This window comes from Mauremys mutica, chromosome 22, assembly GCF_020497125.1.
Source record: "Mauremys mutica isolate MM-2020 ecotype Southern chromosome 22, ASM2049712v1, whole genome shotgun sequence".
Classification (NCBI taxonomy): domain Eukaryota; kingdom Metazoa; phylum Chordata; order Testudines; family Geoemydidae; genus Mauremys; species Mauremys mutica.
Window position 1 is genome coordinate 22,893,754 of NC_059093.1, and position 14,007 is coordinate 22,907,760.

Here is a 14,007-nt window from a genome sequence, read left to right on the forward strand (position 1 = left end):
GGACTCCATTGTGCTTGGCAACGTACAAACAACAGATGGGCCCTGCTCCAAGGAGCTTACAATCCAAGTCTATATCCATCTGTTGTCTTAGATAATTGGGGGAGGAAGAAGTACAAAGAAACAATGAGACCATATTGGTCAGCATATAGGCAGTGGTCTTAGCCCGACAGCCTTCGGATTCATAAGGCAAGTAAGTAGCCTTCCTGATCATGAATGATTTCTCCCTTGCCCCCACATTTAGGAACAATTGCATAGGTATGTGCTTAGTAAAGGTGGTAACTTCTTGCTGAAAAGCTGTTTTATCTATATGCACTAGATTGGGGTAGGCAGCCTGCGGCATGCGAGCTGATTTTCAGTGGCACTCACACTGCCCGGGTCCTGGCCACCAGTCCGGGGGGCTCTGCATTTTAATTTCATTTTAAATGAAGCATCTAAAACATTTTAAAAACCTTGTTTACTTTACATACAAGAGTTTCATTATAAATTATAGACTTAGAGACCTTCTAAAAACATTAAAATGCATGACTGCCACGCGAAACCTTAAATGAGAGTGACTAAATGAAGACTCGGCACAGCACTTCTGAAAGGTTGCCGAACCCTGCACTAGATGGAACAGAAAAAAAAAGGCAAAGTCAGAATTCTAGCAGTGTTTCCTCAAACATACTAAGGAAGCACATGGGAATGTCTTGTGTCAAACATGAGGTCTGGAAGGTCCAGATAGCTCAGGCACATGCACAACTAAATGTACAATTTGGTTATCTGGGACTAATACTTCGGTCTGAAAATAGTTTAATTTTAACAATTTGCCCCACCTGCTCCCATGCAGTGCATTGCAGAAGTGACTTTTCAAGCATGTTTGTTTTTAAATTGCAGGGTAACAATTTTAGCTATTATCAAATTTGATATCTGCTCCTCTAGTTGCAAAGGGATAGCTTAAGGTTGGGAAGGTAGATATCCTAAAATACACGAGTGCAAATACATAGCATTGCTCACCCCAGCCCTTCTTCCTGAGGCCAATCTGTTAAATGCCACATAGTTTTATTGTCTTTTTCTTTTATTGGATAAGACAAAGATCTTGTCTGCTCTGTATGGAAGTTAAAATAGCACAGCAGTAATTGTGACTAGGAACGTGTGCAAGTGCCAGTCACCAAAAAAATCTCTTATCTCACTATTATGCAGCATGTTCTGAGACCAGCTGGATATCTCCCTCCACCCCAATGGTAGCTGCATTTAAGTGGGGTCATCTCAATTGATTGGCCTCTTACAGTTGGTCTGGCTACTTCCACCTTTTCATGTTCTCTGTATGTATAAATATTTTCTTCCTGTATGTTCCAGTCTATGCATCCGATGAAGTGGGCTGTAGCCCACGAAAGCTTACGCTCAAATAAATGTGTTAGTTTCTAAGGTGCCACAAGTTCTTCTGTTCTTTTTGCGGATACAGACTAACACGGCTGCTACTCTGAAACCTGTCATTAAGTGGGCATGTCCACAGTGTACAAAGCACTTTAAAATCACTTGATGTGAAAGACCGGACAGTATTATAATACTAAAGAAGCGAGTTTATTGCTTTCAACATCTGTTTTGTGGATAAAACATTTAGAATTGTTCCCTTAAGATGCAGGGGTGAATTAGAGTTCTGATAGCCAGAAGAGTGTTCAGAATGCTCTTCCAGAACCAAGTTGTTTCAAAGGCTTCACAGGACCTGTCTATACTGGTAAGTTTACCTGTTGCTGACAACCACTGATCCATCAGTAGCAACAAGTACATTTCCGAATATTCAGTAGTATTGTAACAAACTGAGGCTAGGTATATAAAGGCACCGCAATTGCTGGCAGGGGTTGAATTTGTGATCTTCTGAATGAAAACCACAGACCTCTACCACTTCCGTTATAGTAGAGTCTTCACTGGGTGAAAACAGTGGTCATCCACTGAAAGTGTGCAGTGACATTTAACCATGGTGTGTTATGTGCTTTAAGAGCCGTGCAGTATTCCACTGTTCTTAGAGATGCATGTTTTACTTCAAAACAGAGTGTCACACACACACACACACACACACACGTTCAGTTTCACAAGACAGCTTATTAATGTCTATATGGTACTGTAATCACAGTTCCTTAAAGCGAGAGATCAGATGTTTAGAATAAATGTATATTATCTTTTATGAATAAAAATGTTGTGCCATATATTTCCAAGGTTTAAAACCAAATGTAAGTTGACTAGAAACTAATGGACAGTATACAGAGCAAGGCAAATGAGCAAGCATTTTCCCCTCAACTTCTCTAGCTTAAACCTGTGCTTGGTCAAAACGTAGACGCTAACAACAAAACACAGTACAGTGCCATGTAGGGTTTCAATGCACAGATCTATGTAAATAATGTTGATGTGTAAACACCCCCATTATTTCCTAAGTTTACACACAAAATGTTGCATCTCATAAACACAAGTCTACTTACAGCCTCAAATTTCTTTCGGTTTTCCCTCATAAATGAAACACAAGCCTTCCTGACTTCCCTGTGATGAATCTGACAAGAAAAGACCTAGAAAATAGAGAAGGTGTTAAAAGGCACTGAAACGAAAGGGTTGCAGCTCATTTTAAACTGCACTTTCACACTAAGGCTCCTTTTCCATATAGTTCACATCAGTGGCTCTCACTCGGGGGGCCAGGGCCTGCTGGGGGGTGGTGAGCAGGTTACAGGGGGACCGCCAAGCAGGGCCAGCATTAGATTCACTGGGGCCCAGGGCAGGAAGCCGAAGCCCCACTGAATGGGGCTGAAGGCCTGAGTCCTGCCACCTGAGGTGGAAGCCAATGCCTGAGCAACTTGCATCCAGCATTTATAATGGTGTTAAATATATAAACAAGTGGTTTTTAATGTGTAAGGGGGGCTCTTGCTATGTGAAAGGGGTCACCAGTAGAAAAGTTTGCAAACGGCTGTAATAGACCCTCCAACAGGTCTATAGGTCAATTACAACTAACAGTCTATAGAAAGTGATTAATCATTGAATAAAACCCTTTATAAGCTACTCATTGTTGAGATGAGTTCCTGTCTGCATCCTGTAGAACTTGCCCATTCCGGTATTGCCCTGGCCTCTTCTTTTGTCATTCAGTGTTGAACGCATTCTAAACCAATATGCATTTCCTCACCTTTTGGGGCAAAGCCAGACTTTAAGGCACCTGCTCCCCTACATGGTGTAAACTTTGCTTGTGCCAATCAGAAACGAACACAAACAGGTTTTGGGCCCCGTCCCCTATGACACTTCTATGATGTCATAGTGGGTACTTTATGGCCTGCCTGCCATGTGCAGGCAGAGAGAGGAGAAAGAAAAACGAATCCTGTGTATACCCGTGTATCCTGTGTATGCCCGTAACCGAGCCTGATCACCTCGAAGCCTCTCTCTCAGCTCACATGTTTCAAACAGAGCTTCTACGTTTGCCGGTCGTTATGCGTTGGTTTGTATTTGTAAGTATCAGTTATTATTAAATGCTGCATCTTTGTTTATAAATATTGTTAGTAGATATTTTAGTCATTGTGTGTTTTAAGTTTCATTAACTCTATTAGCTAATCATACGCTGCTCCCTTACCCCTTGTAATTATCCCCAATAAAACTTTTAAATTGATAAGTTTAGTGTGTGTGTGTGTGTCTGCAGTTTGCATCGTGACCCACACTCTCCTTGCATCCCTTACCAATATAGTCTGTTGCCACGTGCAGCCTGGTAAATAACAGGCCTACATTTTTCTTTCGCCCCTGCGAGTCCATGGCAATCCACACTCATAAATAGAACATATATATAAATAATTAGAGATATACCACTCTCCTAGAACTGGAAGGGACCTTGAAAGGTCACTGAGTCCAACCCCCTACCTTCACTAGCAGGACCAAGTACTGATTTTGCTGTAGATTTGTAAGTGGCCCCCTCAAGGATTGAGCTCATAACCCTGGGTTTAGCAGGCCAATGCTCAAACCACTGAACTATCCCTCCCCCCTTTTTGGATACACATCTGTGCCTTCTGTTATTTGCCCATGCATTTGTAAGGGAAAGAATTTGAATCTGCTAAAGGCAAATCAACGATTGTTAATTAGGTAACCATTAGCCCAAATGAGCCCCTTTACCCCAACCTTTGGCAGCTGGGAAAAAAGGTAAACTAGCCCCTAGCTACAGCTCACTTTGCAAAACTAGAACCAACCCCCATTTTGTAAGAGGGAGACCAGAACTGGAAATTTTGATGCAACTCCTGCTGCGGGAATGGAGAGAAAGATGAAGATGTCTCCAAGGTGGATACTTCAAAGCCAAAAATACCAGGTGACACAGAGTCCTGTGGCATCTTCTGGACTAACAGAAGTCCTGGAGCAGGAGCTTTCGTGGGTGAACACCCACTTGGTCAGACGCAGACTTATGCTCCAAGCCTTCTGTTAGCCCACAAGGTGCCACGGGTGCCCTTGTCCCTTTATACAGCTGCAGCCTAACCCAGCTCCCCCTCTGCTCCAAAATCCAAACGGGGCCTTACCTCAGCCAACCCCAGCCCTCCCCGCCAAGAAAGTAAGTGGGGTTGGACTTGCAAGCTGAGCGGGCCCTGTTTAGGAGAGAGGGGCCCAGGAACGTGGGGGCAGGGCGAGGCGAAGTTCTGAACTGGGGGGGTGGGGGGGGGCAGGCAGGCGCACGAGCGGCACAGGCACAAGCCCAGCCCGCGGGGGGGGGGGGGTGAAACTCCTGCTACCTGCTCGGAAACGGCCCGAAAGAGGCAGGAGGCGTCTCTGGCCGTGAGCTTGCGGTACAGCCCCAGGCTGGCCAGATACGCGTCCAGGGCGACCTCGTGCACGGACTTGTGGCCGAAGTATTTCTTCCAGAGCGGCTGCATCTTCCGAGCGGGGAACTCCTGCGTGTGCCGGGCAAGCGCGCGGGGACCGGCGAGCCCTCGGGCGAGGCGGCTGCGCTGGCCCCGGGGACTGGCGTGGAGGGGAGGCGCCGCTGCGCTCACGTGGCTCCCCGGGAGCCCTGCTGCAGCCAGCGAGCCCCGGAGTCAGTCGGTGCGCGAAGCCCCAGCCAGGGCGCTGCTTGGGGGAGTTTACCAAGCACCCAGAGCTCGCTCTCGGTGCTGGGGGGCTGGTTCTCCGAGTCCTGGCAGCGCTGGCCGCTCCAAGCAGCGGGCGTCGTGCTCAATGCACGCGGCAAGGAGTGTTTCCTGCGCCTGCAGTAGAAGCGAGCTGGGGGCTGCTTTGCACATGTGCGCTAACGTGCCTGCTGGAGTGCATCAAAATGTAGTCAAGTTTGAACAGCAGAGCCTGTCCCAGGCTGCAGTTCCTTGGAATGCCACTGCGAGGCGCCCTGCTTTGGCCTTGGGCGGTGGTTATAGTCCCCTTTCACATCTGCTTCGTAGCAGGGTGCAGGCGCTTCTGCTCCTTTTCTGCCTAATCCACAGAGCTGCTGCCAATTCAGTTCCACTCAGCCAAGGAGGCAGCAGCGAGGAGAACACGCACATGTAGCTGCTTTACTAGACTCCTGTAGCTGTAATGCAAGATAGAAAAAAGCATTTGGCTTTCTTGTTTATGTTTGGAGGCCCCAGTCCTGCAAATCATTGAACTCAGTGGCACTGTTCCCATGGCACATTCCCATGTGCAGGTTCAGGGGCCATATGTGTATCTGGGCTTTTTTTCTTGAAATGGATTGTTCTTTGACTAAAAGATCAATAAAATACTGGAAACAGATGCTCTCTAGTTCTTCAGCCCACCCCAGGGAGAGAAGGGATTTCTTGCTAGGCTGAGTCCATATTCATTATTTAGAGCTTTTTTTTCCCGCTGTGCCTATATATGACTATAAATAGAATGTGGCATTTTGGGGGTTCAATCCTTCAGTCCCTATTCAGCCAAAACCGCTAAGTAGTTTCATAGGGACTCTGTGTCTTGCAGGAGTTGGGTCTAAAGTGATAAATATTAACAAAGCCCTGTTTTCTTTGCCAAGTTAGGAGGTGAAAATCTCCTGGATGAAAATTTTGGGGGATTAGAAAAATTCACTCTTGTGCCATTGGACAGCAGATAAACTGGTTACAGTGCAGTATTTGAATACAAATTCTTTGATTCTGAAGACAGCTGTCACTTGTGTTTCTCAGGTGTTAATAAGGGGTGTAACTACACATCAAACACCTACATGCAGAGCTTTAAAAAAACAAAACAAAAACTTATTTTAAGCAAACCAGTATTTAATGGCGTGACATTTAAGACCAATTGCACAATTACTTGATTATTTAGTAGTAGAAACAAAATATTCTGTGTTGATAATGTCAAGGCTCACAACTCTTACTTAAAAACTGGAGCAGGTTTAATTGTATCTGTTTGACGTTTACAGGACAAAATAATGGTAACTAATTGATGGGTGGTATTGCCAATCGCTCTGGAAAAAAACCCTCTAAAAGCCTGCTTGCTGGCATTTTCATCTCTTACTCTTTTTCCATGCTCCTGTAAGTGCCTATGGTGAGAGTGCTGATGACTTCTATTTATTTGCAGAACAAAACTGCAGGGCAGCGGACGTGCAAGCCTTACACCACACTAACAATGTACTGTCACCAGATGGAAGAACGTTAGTGTGCATGCCTAGTCTATCCTGTGGCTCCTTTTTGATACTACCAGCTGGAGTGGGGATTTTTAATATGTTCTGTGAGGGCCCCTCTTCCTGTTGTCGCCTGAAAAACTCCTTTGCAAAGCCTGTCTGAGGAGGAGTGAGGTTCGTTTGAAGAGAAAGAGTAGAGTAGGAACTCGACTAATTTTGCTGACTGGTGACTGTTATGGGCTGATTTTGCCAGCTTCTCCACAGAGGTATAGGAGGCTAGCCCCACTGGGAGCAGCTTGCAGGATGGCATCTCGGTTTGGTTATTTTCTTTGTAATTATTTTTGGATTGTGCTTTCAGTTGTTGTGGAGCTCACCTCGAGCCTGGATATGCATGCTTTTATGCTGATGGTTTTGTTTTTCTTTAAATTAAAGTAAATAATTTCAAATAACCCTCTTTGAAACATTTGTTTATTATTTATTGAAGGCTGGATTTGAACTGGCAAACTAAATGCACTTCCAGAGCCCCACAAGCCATGTGATTCCCCCTAAATGTAGAGGCCTGTGATGGTTTAGGAGAAAACAGTACAAAAAGATGACCAGAATACTACAACGAGAAAGCAAACCAGTCCTTTTCCCTAAAAACTGAAAACCATTCATATTAGTACTGTAAAAACTTATCAAAGCTTGTTCCTTTAACTACAAATGATGAAAATGCCATGACCTGGAATGGAAATATTAGTGCTTAGAAATGGCTAGAGCGTCTGATCAATAGAAGAGAAATGGAAACTCGTACAGAGATTTGTATAATAGGAAATCAGAAGGTTACAGGTCTTTAGATGATCCAGGATGAAATACAAACAGTGTCCCAGCAGTTAAAGACCTGAACAATTTTTGGGGAGTAGGCACTGTAAACTTTGTAAAGCACATCATTTCATTTTCTATAAAGTGTTAATGAATCATCTGAAATCTTTTCCATCTCCATCCCAACCTAAAGCTCAGGTCAGAGCAAGGAGGATAATATCCAATATATTAGAATGATATACAAACAATATTTTTCTTTGTCAGGACATTTGAACAATTAAGTAATAAGTAGAGCTGGTCTGGAGTTTTCCAACTAAGTATTTTTCAATGGAAAATGCTAAATTTGTCAAACTGAAACTCTCTGGGAAAGGGTTGGTTTTGACAAATTTCCCAATTTGAATTTTTTATTTAAAAAATGTTTTGAAATTGTCAAAATGTTGTTTCAACATTATCTAAACAAAAAGTTTCATTTTTGGTTTGAAACAACTTTTTGTTTTGAAAATTTTTGTTTCTTTTTGGAGATTAAGGTTACAAAAGGTTGAAATAAAAATAAAAAGTTTTGGAAGAATCAAAAAGAAACATTTCATTTTACCTAATTAAAAAACCCAATTCAGGTTCAGTTCATAAAAATATGAGATTTATAATTTGTCACAATTTGTGGTAGGATAAATTTCAGAATCCTTAAAACTTTCATGGGATGGGAAAACCATTTCCCACCTAGCTCCAGTAATGAGAGAGCCTACTTCACATGTCCACCTCTGTACAGTCTGTTAACTTCTAACCCAGGTTTTCACCGCAGTTAACACCTCAAATTAGCCTAACTCGGATGAGAGCAGCTACACAGTGAAATAACATTCAGATCGTAGTGATTGAATTGCCCGCTGAGTTGTGTTCACTTGAGCTCCATTGACCGGCCAGCCAAATCAAGTGAAAGAACTCCCATGCTTGAGTTCAGAGATTTTGTGTGTGGATGGGATTTGATCTGGGGGCAATGCTCAAGTTAGAACACCGTTAACTCTGCCGTGAAGCCAACTCCCTAGACTTGCCTTAGTACAAGTGATGGATTCTTCTGGTGCTGGGTTTGGTCACATCTAGCAGTGTTGGCGTCTGTGGATATGTGGCCAAGAGTTTAACAAAACTTGTTTTGCCCTGGTTAAAATGAGTTTAAAATAGTTTATTTTAAATTAAACCTTTGTTTTTTAAACAAGGTCCTGTTTTCCCTCCATAAACATTAAAGACCCAATTACACTTCTTGAAGTAGCAGTGATTTTTCCTGGTGTGCTTGGACTAAACTTTCCATCCTCAGCTGTTGTGCACTGTGCAGTAGACTGGTTGGTTACCACACTCTCACCTTAGAGGATGCTGCATTTCATTGGTGCTTTGTGTACGCGTGTGCGTATGTATACATATATTCTGAGACTCTCCCACCGATATTTGATTTCATATAGGTGTGCTTTCTGTTCTCAGTTTGGTGGAATTATTGGCACTTTGACATTTCAACCTGCGTGAACTCTGACATGGACTTGCAGCTGTGTAAATAAATCAAACCTGGAGTCTAGAAAACATTTAGGCTCTGTGGAGTAGAAAAAAAGGAGTTTAGGGTTGCCCATGACTACCTAACACATGGAGACAGACCTTGCCCTGTCTCCACGAAGTTAAAAGTCCTGGACAATAATGTATATTTAAAAATGTGTTTGCTAACGTAGTTTAAAACCCAACCTATTCACCTCGCCTGGACAGGTCTACAATATTGTAAGACCCTCCGATTGAATAGTCTAGATTTTCCAAAATTCTGCCAAACAAAGGTGTATTAAACCAAGAATAAGTTCTGTTTGTTGTGTAAATGTTTATTAATAACCACACCACAAACATAATACATACAAACTAGTGCTGTCAATTAATCACAGTTAACACATGTGATTAACTCAAAATTAATTGTGATTAATCACAATTTATTAAAATTAATCACGGTTAATTTTTAATTGCACTTATAACAATATAAGAGCAATTTAAATGTATTAAACATTTTTGGATGTTTTTTACATTTTCAGTATTGATTTCAATTACAATACATATACACAGTGCACAGTGCTCACTTTGATTACAAATATATGCACTGTAAAAATGGTAAGCAAAAAAAAATAGCTTACCATTTTGGTGGTTGAAGCATGGTGGTTGAAGCATGAAGGGACATATGAATCTTTAGTGCATATGGCACATGCATATCTTGCAACCACCAGCTACAACAGTGTAATGCGAACACCTGTTCTCACTTTCAGGTGACATTGTAAACAAGAAGCGGGCAGCATTATCGCCTGCAGATTGTAACCAACCTTATTTGTCTGAGTGGACTTGTGGGTTCTAAATTTGTACATTGTTTTATTTTTGAATGTAGAATTATGTACCAAAAAAACCCAGCATTTGTAAGTTCAACTTTCATGATAAAGAGATTGCACTACAGTACTTGTATTAGGTGAATTGAAAAATCCAATTTTTTTTACAGTGCAAATATTTGTAATAAAAATAAATATAAAGTGAGCACTACACACTTTGTATTCTGTGTTGTAACTGAAATTAATATATTTGAAAATGTAGTGAACATCCAAAAATATTGAAAATAAATGGCATTTTATTGTTAACAGTGCGATTAATTACAATTAATTTTTAATCGCTTGACAGCCCTTATACAAACCTTACTTTACTGTACTTCTTCACCAAAATTTACATCGGCCTCCTTGCTTTGCTTTTCTGATGCTATGACATGTAAAAAACACCTATTTGTTGACATAAAGATGTCAGCAGAAGGCACATAATTGAAATGAAGAATTCTGAAATCTGATGCAAGGTGTGTGTTCATACTATATTTTTAGGAGATTCAGTTGAGCCAATTTTCCTCTTTTCAGTTCTTTAATACTCCAAACAAAGCTTCTCTTCTGCTCTGTCCCTTTCACATATTTGTTGCATATCCAAAATCACACAGCTAAATTTGGGGGGAACTATCAAAACAACTTATAAACGTTTAGGAGGAGGGACTGGATTTTTATTAAGTATGTCTGCTGCCTCGCTCAATTGGCTTTTGGGAAATAAATTAATTTGTTTCAATCGTTTGTATTCACCTGTACTGTGACATTTGGAACCGCACCACTGTCCGCTTTCAATACAAACACATTTAAAGAACAGTTAGAGGAAGAGCATTTTCATTTCAGCGTAGGTTGGCTTGTATCCTACGTACAGGGATCAGAACCACACTAAACCATGGTTGTTGATATGGGTGTAACTAGCAGGGTGTCAGTCAATGTGGACAGGGATTTTTTTTTCCCCTGAAAATTGTGCTAGTGAATTTTCTTGAAGACTATCTTTTTAGCAGTGTACCACTATGTTCGACTGTTCGCCTAAAACAAAACCCAACCCCACCGCATTCGGGGAGGTGTGGTTAAACTTTGATAACAACTATGTATCAACAGAAATGTCATTAGTACAGGTCTGTTCCAAGTGTGGACCAGGCTATATTACAAAAGAAGCTGCTGTGGTGGAGGAGCTGGTTTCACATTAATTCCCAATATGGTTAAAACACTATTTGGCCTTATAGATGGGCTCAGATGATGCTGTTCGTACCTGACAGAAATTGAGGCTTTATCAAACAGTAGACTGGATTTAGTAATATTTTATTCACTTCACCACAACTAGAAGCTTGTTCAAAACACAGCTTCTTAGGTTGGTTTTAGGACTGCATCTTCCTCCCCAGTTTTATTCACTTCAGTAGCTTCCAGAACTGATTAGCTGATTGCCATATTTGGGGTCGGGAAGGAATTTTCCTCGAGGGCAGATTGGCAGAGGCCCTGGAGGTTTTTCGCCTTCCTCTGCAGCATGGGGCACGGGTCGCTTGCTGGAGGAGTCTCTGCACCTTGAGGTCTTCAAACCACGATTTGCAGACTTCAGTAACTCAGACATAGTTAGGGATTTGTTATAGAAGTGGATGGGTGAGATTCTGTGGCCTGCATTGTGCAGGAGGTCAGACTAGATGACCATAATGGTCCCTTCTGACCTTAAAGTCTATGAGTCACCCTGTCTTAAACTATACATCTTTGCAAATGCTTAGACACCGCAGTTCCTCTCTAGCTTATACAAGTGCAGCCAGGAGACTGAATGCTGTGAAATACTGACCAGATGCCCCCTTCTGTACCCCAATGCCCTGCCCCAGGTCAGAGCCTGCACCCCTCACCCAAACTCCCCACAGCCTGCACCCCAAACAGGGCTGGATTAACCTTTTGTGGGCCCGCATGGGGGCGAAGAGGACATGGGGTGGGAAGGCAGAGGCCTCAGAGCGAGGGGCTGCCTGAGGCAATGGGAGATGGGTCATGGTATGGCAGGGACAGCCCCGCTCCACCCAGCCCAGTACAAGGGCACTGTTCACAACCCAAGAGCCGCCAGACGCACACTGGCCAGCCCGGCCCTGCGCTGCCATCGTGCTTCTTCCCTTTGGGGGAGGGCCCGTGCTGCACTATGCTACCCCCCTGCCCATCGCCACAACCCCAGAGACCCACACAGACCACCCTGCCCAGCAACCGCCTGACCTCCAATGCCCAGCACCATGCCCCCCCACAACCCCCCCACCCCTCTGACCCCCTACACCCAGTGCCACACCCCCCAAAGACCCCCCCAACCTGCCCTGCCCAGTCCCCCTCTGACCCCCAGCGCCACACCAGCCGGAGACCCCCACAAAACCTCCCTGCCCAGCACCGCTCTGACCCCCTACGCCCAGCACCACACCCCCCCAGAGACCCCCCCACAGCCCCTCTGCCCACCACTCCTCTGACCCCCTGCACCCAGCGCCACACCAGCCGGAGACCCCCACAAAACCTCCCTGCCCAGCACCGCTCTGACCCCCTACACCCAGCACCACACCCCCCAGAGACCCCCCCACAACCCCCCTGCCCACCACTCCTCTGACCCCCTGCGCCCAGCGCCACACCACCCAGAGACCCCCCCAAACCCCCCTGCCCAGCACCCCTCGGATGCCCTACGGCCAGCGCCACAACCATGGAGCCCCCCGCAACCCTCCCCGCCCAGCACGCCTCTGACCCCCTGCGCCCAGTGCCACACCCCCCTGGGACCCTCCCAACCTTCCCGACCAGCACCCCTCTGACCCCCTACGCCCAGTGCAACACCCCCCAGGGACGCCCACAACCCTCCTGCCCAGCACCCCTCTGACCCTCTGCGCCACACTCCCCGAAGAGCCCCAACCCTCCCCTGCCCAGCACCCCTCTTATGCCCTATGCCCCAGCGCCACACCACCTGGAAACCCCCTGTCATGGAGTCCCCGGGCGATGCTCTGGAACTGCTCCCCACAAAGCCAGGCAGGACTCTGGGGAGCCTCCTCTCCCTTGGAGCAGCCTGTCTGCAGGGCAAGAAGCTCCCACGGCTTCACCTCTTGGGTCTGACCCTGGAGCATTCAGCATCCTCTGCCCCTCCGTTCGCTTCCCACAGTGAGTCCCCCCAGCGAGTCCTGGGGAAGCCAGAGGGTCCTGCCCCCCCCCACTTCACAGTCAGACGTGACTCTCAGCCAGCCAGTAACACAGAGGTTTATTAGATGACAGGAACAGGGTCTAAAACAGAGCTCGTAGGTACAGTGAACCGGACCCCTCGGCCAGGTCCATTCTGGGGGCAGTGAGCCAGACCCCCACGTCTGCACTTCACTCCTTGTCCCCAGCCAGCCCCAAACTGACACCCCCCGTCCAGCCCCTCCTCCTCTGCTCAGTTCCTTTCCCGGGCCAGGAGGTCACCTGACCTCTTTGTTCTCCCCCACCTTTAGCATCCCCTTGCAGGGGGAAGGGCCTGGCCATTAGTTGCCAGGAGACAGAGGGTCGGCCAGGACTTGAGGCCCCCACACAGTATTCAGAGGGAACACTAAGAACAGCCCCATTTCGTCACACCCCCACAAACCCCCCACGCCCAGCTCCCCTCGGAACCCCTAGGCAGAGGTGAAAGTAAGCTGGTACGGGCCAGTGCGGAGGACCGGTAAGAAAAGGAGACTGACTGAGGGAGGGAGAGAGAAGCCTGCTCCCTGCATAAGAATAGTTTAAACTCAGCTGTTCCCTGATGGTTCAGCCCCCAGGGTTCGGTTTCTGGCATCCTTGTTAATTTCACTCACAGTAGCTGGGGGGAGGGGGGTCGAGGGGCGGGTGTGTTTGACCATGGCATGGGCAGTCCTTTTCTGCCCCCGGGATGAGGGGATCTCTCCTTCTAATATACACAACAAATACAAGCATTTGGCTGCACAGCTTAAATCCAGAGCTAATAAAAGCAGGTGGAAGGGGAAAACTCACTGTCACATTGGTTTGTCCGCTCCTCCCCCTCCCTCCTCCAGCCAGGCTGCTTACAAGGCTCTGCATTCCTCCTCCCCTCCCCCAGCAGGGGTTTTCCTCTAGGCTCTAGCTTGCAGTAGGGACACTGGCTGAGATGCCTGCTGCTGCTGCCTGCAAAAGAACAGTTTAAACTCAGCTGTTCCCTGTGCAGTTCAGTGCCCAGAGTTAGGAGCTGTTTCTGGCATCCTTGTTAATTTCATTCCCAGTTGTTGTTGGGTGTGTGTGACCATGGCAGGGGCAGTTCTTTTCTGCCCCAGGGATGAGGGGATCTCCTAAACACAATCAAAATCGGGAACCATT

At 45.7% G+C, this 14,007-nt stretch overlaps 1 protein-coding gene across 1 annotated transcript in view; it reads right to left on the reverse strand.

The window, feature by feature from the left end:
• LOC123354951 (putative bifunctional UDP-N-acetylglucosamine transferase and deubiquitinase ALG13) overlaps positions 1 to 5,173 on the reverse strand; it is a 48,976-nt gene extending 43,803 nt beyond the window's left edge. The window contains exons 1-2 of the mRNA XM_044997367.1: positions 4,716 to 5,173; positions 2,454 to 2,537 (exon numbers count right to left, since the gene is read on the reverse strand). Of these exons, the coding sequence (XP_044853302.1) occupies positions 2,454 to 2,537; positions 4,716 to 4,856 (225 nt within the window). The 5' untranslated portion in view covers positions 4,857 to 5,173. The remainder of the gene's footprint in view (positions 1 to 2,453; positions 2,538 to 4,715) is intronic.
• Between the last annotated feature and the right edge of the window lie 8,834 nt (positions 5,174 to 14,007).